Source organism: Hibiscus syriacus, unplaced genomic scaffold, assembly GCF_006381635.1.
Source record: "Hibiscus syriacus cultivar Baekdansim isolate YM2019G1 unplaced genomic scaffold, ASM638163v2 tig00016850_pilon, whole genome shotgun sequence".
Classification (NCBI taxonomy): Eukaryota; Viridiplantae; Streptophyta; class Magnoliopsida; order Malvales; family Malvaceae; genus Hibiscus; species Hibiscus syriacus.
The window spans coordinates 45,206-51,603 of NW_024062394.1; the positions used below are offsets into that span (position 1 = coordinate 45,206).

Below are 6,398 nucleotides of genomic sequence, written 5' to 3' on the forward strand. Positions count from 1 at the left end.
TTAGGTACTAAAATAGACCAAAATCGATAGTTTAGGTACTAGACGCGTTAAGTTTTTATAATGGGTTACTAAACTGAAATAAAAACTAAATGTTAGATATAGTTTTGAAAAAAAATTAAAAGTTTAGGTACTAAAATGAACTAAAACTGATAGTTTAAGTACTAAATGCATAGTTACCCTTTTATTTGTAAATCACGAATTTGTAAATCTAACATAAAAGATTAAGAGAAATAATGATGACAATAACCAACCCTACCCCTTACATCGCAAGGCTGATTTTGAACTTTTTTTTTTTTTTTTATTAATTTGAGACAATTACAATGTAGAATCTATTCAAAAGATTATTAACGAAAACTCAAACAACATTGCAGGCATCATGCTCAAACCCAACTACTGAGGTCTTTTGGTTCGTGTAATTTCCAACTTGTTGTCATATAATCTCATCTGCTTTGCTATTAAGATAGAACAAGTCAATCATTGAACATGGAGAAATGAACACACACATATACTAAGCTTGGGATTTGATTTTTAGGCCCTCCAAGCTTGGGATTTGATTTTTAGGCCCTCCAATTAATTATACACAATAAAAATCATATCTTGTGCTTCTTGTTTGAGCCCCTCCAAGGACCCTTCGTCCAATTTTTTCAGACAATTTATGGAGTTGAACATAAAAATCCATGCAACTTCCAGAAAGCAAGCAGCGATCATTCTCCATCACTTTTGCCTTATTTCTTGAAGCATTTCCACCACCTTCTTCATCTTGGGTCGATTGGCGGGTGCGGCATCGGTGCAGAGTAAAGCCACCTTCAGAGCTGCAAGCATTTCTCTCCTCCACCCGAAGGAAACGGTGCTGAGCCTCGCGTCGAGTATCTGCTCGGGGGTTTCCCCTCTCGCTCGAGCACCGTGAACCCATTTCACCAAGTCCACTCCTTCGCCAAACTCCTCTTCGACAGGCAATCGGGTGGTGAGGATCTCGAGCAACATGACGCCGTAGCTGTACACGTTACCTGGTGCAGTGACTTGCATTGTATATGCATATTCTGGATGAAAAACAGATACAAATCGATACACGGATTAAAAAGATTTAAGCGAAAAATCGCCACGACGAAATAAAGGAAACATGATATCAAATAATGGTACATTGATTAATTACCTGGTGGAATGTAGCCAAAGGAACCAGCAACAGCACTGATACTTGCAGTTCCCTTGGACGGATCTAAGAGCTTCGATATTTCGATCTCCCCAACCAATGGCTTAAACTCTGCATCTAAAAGTACATTATATGAAGATATGTCGAGGTGGATAACCGCCACATGGTGAAGGAAAGCCAATCCTTCTGCTACTCCGATGGCTATCGATAGTTTCCTGGGCCAGTCGGGCTGATAGTCGGGCTGCTTCGACGTCTCGTGAAGAAGTTGAGCTAGTGTGCCATTCGGCAAATATTGATGCAACAGAAGGGCAACATCCTCGTAGATGACAAAACCAATAGGCTGCACAAGATTATCATGACAAAGCTTGCTTAGCCTTTCGAGCTCCCTGATCATCTTGTTTTGATGATGAATTACGGTTCTATCGATCGACTTCAGTCTCTTCACCGCCAAAATCAATCCGGAGGGCATAACTGCTTTGTAGATGGTGCTGAAACTCCCATTGTTGATTTTGTTTGAATCCTTCAATGTGGCTTTGACTACAGCATCAAGATCTACAGCCTGCCTGAGATTCTCGACAAACACGTCCCCTGCTATTATGGTCGGCTGGCTACCGGGTTCTTCGTCTACGATATCCTCGCTTCTTGCGGCCTTTTCTTGTCTCTCCTTCATCATAAAGAGAAGAACCACTACACTGACAGATACGAACACCGCGAGACCTGAACCGAAAACAGCTAGTATAGTCCTGTAAGAAACCCTATGGTGGTAACCTGCCTGGTCCGAACTGATAGAGTCTGCACATGAGAAGCTCAATGGCTCCCCACACAGTCCTTTATTTCCTTGAAAGCTTGAACTCGGACTCTTCTGGAACGGTCTGAACACCGGGATCGGACCGACAAGAAAATTATTCGAGAAATTGACCTCAATCAAGCTCAACATGCCCTTGAGTGCCAGTGGAATATTACCGGTAAGCTGGTTACCGGAGACATCCAGAGAAACCAACTTATCTAGTTTCCCTAATTCCAGTGGCAATTGACCATGGAGACGATTGGAACTCAAATTTAAAGCTATCTGCATGTTGCGAATATGACCGATATCGGGAGGAATGATTCCGGTCAACAAGTTGCTGCTAAGCTGCAATTCAAGCAACTTCACACAATTTCCAATCTCACGGGGTATTTCCCCTTTGATTGAATTCTGATCCAAGAGCAAGTACTGCAATCTGCTCATATTGCAGATTTTCTTCGGTATAGTACCATTAAACTGGTTTCTGCTTAAATCAAGCTTGTTAAGACTCTTGCACCCCAGGATCGATCTAGGAATATCCCCGAACAGGCTGTTTCCAGAAAGAATCAGCTCTTGAAGATTCATCAGTCGTCCGATCTCCAGAGGAATTATCCCGGCGAATCCATTATAGGCCAAGTTCAAGAGTGTAAGATTAGTGCAGGAGGCAAACTCTGAGACAATTTCACCAGAGAGATTGTTGTTATCAGCCTCAAAGTATGTGAGGCTACCATCATTTCCAATGGTCCTGGGAATGGTACCAACGAGTTTATTATTCCCGATACGAACACTAGAAAGGCTTCCGCAATCGCCGATCTCTCGAGGAAGCTCACCAGTAAGTCCATTCTGGGTGAGGACCAAAACTCGAAGCTTCCCCATGGCGAAAATGCTCTTCGGTATCGGCCCGTCGAGCCGGTTCGAATGAAGGTTCAGCAATTCGAGTTGAGAAACCGAGCCTAGGTTATCAGGAATCCTACCAACTAATTGATTCTCATAGGCCGTAAAAACTCTCAAATTGGTCAAATGCCCCACCCAATGTGGAACAGAACCATTCAATCTATTGCTGGAAATCTGAAACTCCTGCAAATTTCCCAGCACCTCAAGTTCTCTAGGTATCTCTCCTACAAGTAAGTTGTTCGACAAATTCAACCATCTAAGTTTTCCAAGACCGCCAAACTCTACTGGAACACAACCCTCAAACTTATTCAATGACAAATCCAGGTATTCAAGCTCAGACAAATTCCCAAAACCAGAAGGAATTGGTCCATTGAAGCTATTATAAGAAAGATCAAGGTGCTTCAGTGCTTTAAGATTAGAGACTAAAGCAACATTACCACTAAGCATACGCCTGGAAAGATCAAGCCTTTCAACCAAGGAATGGTTGATGCCACAAAGAACACCTTCCCAGTTGCAATAATCTGTTGTGTTGTCACCCCAACCTGCAACACCACCTAGCTCCTCGTTAATGGCTAACAATGTGGCGGTTTCATCCGGCTGAGCATCCCCGGATTTTGATAGGAACCAAACTAGCAAAAAAGACAACTGCAAATACGCCATTTTTTGGGGTCTGCAAAGCACTTTACTTTTCTCAAAGATTCCTTCCCTTTTTATCTTTCCTCCAAATCAAGCAGCGAGCTTGGAGCTGAAAACATCAACTTTCTTACTGATCAAAGCATCAGAGCTCGCCAGAAAATGGAGAGAACCCAGAGTTTGAAATATCCCAGCATAGATATTGTGAAGAAGAAGCAAGCAACCCCATGGTTTCAGGAATGATTAAAACGATAGAGAGAGGCAAAACAAGGAGAAAGAAACAAAAGGGTCGAATCAGAAAGCATAGGAGGGAACGGGCATGTTTGATTTAGATGAAAGAAGATGATCACGTTTGTTCTTTTGCAGAAACAGGAGAAAGACGACGAGGGAAAGACTAAAGGGAAAGGGAGACAGAAGACTATGCAGGGAACAGGAGAGAGAGGGAGACAATCGGGGGGGAGGGGGGGGGTCTGAAAAGAAGAGAATTTTACTACTTGATCACGTAAAGCGTTTTCACGATAAATTAGCTGGCATCACTGAACCAGGGCTTCACTCTACTGCTTCAAACTCTCCCCCTCGGATATACTGAAAAACGGTAAGGTGTCATGGAACATGATACTGCCAAGTAGGGGTAAATAAATTTCTACTCAATTCCAAAAATTAATGTCTTCATGTTATTTGACTCGAAGAATTTTTTCTAGGGTTGTTTTAAAATTGGATATTCGTTATTTTTTTTATATCCGAAATATCGGATATTCAGTTCTTCAGGTATTATATTTTATCAGTTTGTGATACGATCCATTAAGTTTGAGTATCCGATAGTAGATTACTCATAAAATTTTAGTATCTATATTTTCGAGTCACATATACTCAGTTCATTTTTATTTTTATTTTTAATTTAATTTTTTGAAAATACATTAAATTTTAAAAATTCAAAACATACAATTCATACATAAAAATTAGGGTAAACTATATAAATGGCCACGTAACTATGGGTCAGGTCACGAAATGCTCACTATTTTTAAAATTGTCACAAATTTACTACTGAATTATTTAAATGGGTTCGAAATAGCCACACGACGTTAACATTTAACTGATATGCTTACGTGGCAGCTAAAAAATTGGTTTAATCATGGTGCAGGTTCTTGTAAAGTTACGTATTCACGCCACTGACACCCTTCTTTGTTTTCTTACATTTTGGTCACTACTTGTATATGATTTGTTTTCTTGCATTTTCATTTGATCCAATTTGATCCTGATTTTGTTTTTAATTTGTCTAATGCCTTAATTTGGGCATTAACTTTAAAATCATTTATTCTAGTCATGTATTAAATTTGTATATTAAATCCACTAAAGTTTAGAATTAATCAATTTGATCGCTAAGATTAACTTTAGTTCTTAATTTTTAATTAGGTCATAATTTCAATTTAATTTAATAAATTTATTTCTCCAATCAAATTGTGACACATGTCACAATCTTATGATTATAATTTGAAATATTAACTATAATATAATATATATTTTATCATATATATTATAATTTTCAAGTTTAAGTGGAATTCATCGACTATGAAAGATATATGTAAACAAATATGAAATATATATATATGTATTATATATGATTATATAAAATTATTTAGATTGGAATCAAATAATAACATAATAATATAAATATTTATAATTAATATTAACAAAAATTCGAGCAATTCAATTCAACATTAATTACAAAAATATTTAAACCAAATTTATATTATAAAATAAGACTCGATTCAACGCTCAACCCTACTGCCAATCACTCTTCTTTTTAATGTTTTTTCTTCTACATCGAATCGATTTAAAATAAGAAAAACTTCTCAAGTCTATTTTCTTTATTTTACAAATCGATTAAAAATCATCGGAAGAAAATCGTTTGTGGTCTAATTTTCTTTTTATATTTTTCATAATATTTTAGTTTTTTACTTTTGTTTGAAATTATTAAAATTATCTTTTAAAAAATATTAAAAAGTTATCAGAAATAAGATTTTAATTACAATTAAAATATTAAATGATACAATAATTATTAACTTAATGTGTCATGCTATTTTTTTAGCAATTAATGAGTATACTTTAAGTATTTCTTTTGACTAAAAAGTATTTTAAGTACTTAGACTAAAAAAGAGTATACTTTATATAATTTATTTATAATATAAACCTAAAATTTATGGAATTCGGAGAGTAATTCATTTTTTATATTTTAGAAGAAAATTTGAATTTTTTGAGTATGTTAGCCCCAAACATTTTATTTTAGTGTAAAAATACCCCTAACATTTGACATATAATCATTTTGACCCTTATTCATCTTTCTAGAGCATTTTAGTCTTCACCGTTTTATTTTAGGTTAAAAATTCATGTTTTGGAGCGTTAATCGTGTGTTAACTAATTATTTTAATCTATAGATTGAGCTTTTTGTCTTAAAGTAAAATGTTGCGGGCTAAAATCCCCCAAAAAAGAATAGGGGTCAAAATAATCATTTTCGTAAATGTCGAAGGCTATTTTTGGTATTATGTCTTAATATTATTGTCAAAAGATATTTTTTAAATAGATAAAATATTTAAATATTTTTAAGAATAAACAATAATTAATAATATAAATAAAGATAAATATGTAATTTTACTCAAAAAAATATAGATTTAATCTTTTAAAAAATAATATTTAACTCAATTTGAAAAATACTTTTAACATGAAAAAATTGTATTTTTTTATTTTGATCTTAAAAACAATTTTGATTCCAAAAACAATTTTAAAAACCACAAAAGGCCTAAGATTATAACAACAACCAATTGGTTTAATGATAGACGAGTTGTGTGGCTTACACCCTTGATAACATTGGGACCAGAGTTCAAATTTATATAACCATCCTTGTACTTTAAATAGAAAAATACAAACTTTCAATTTTAA

General features: G+C 35.5%; 1 protein-coding gene across 1 annotated transcript; it reads right to left on the minus strand.

Annotated features, from left to right (window-relative positions):
• Positions 1-455: 455 nt before the first annotated feature.
• Positions 456-3,781, minus strand: LOC120208675 (leucine-rich repeat receptor-like tyrosine-protein kinase PXC3). Its single transcript, XM_039207891.1, has 2 exons — positions 1,154-3,781; positions 456-1,040 (listed from the first exon to the last, which is right to left on the minus strand). The coding sequence occupies exons 1-2, from the start codon at positions 3,486-3,488 to the stop codon at positions 715-717; spliced, it is 2,661 nt and encodes an 886-aa protein (XP_039063822.1). The 5' UTR covers positions 3,489-3,781; the 3' UTR covers positions 456-714.
• Positions 3,782-6,398: the final 2,617 nt, after the last annotated feature.

Coding starts and splice junctions, on each gene's coding strand:
- LOC120208675 (XM_039207891.1), bottom strand. CDS start 3,488: ATGGCGTATTTGCAGTTGTCTTTTTTGCTAGTTTGGTTCCTATCAAAA. Junction 1,041..1,153: donor CTTTGGCTACATTCCACCAG/GTAATTAATCAA, acceptor TTTTTCATCCAG/AATATGCATATACAATGCAA.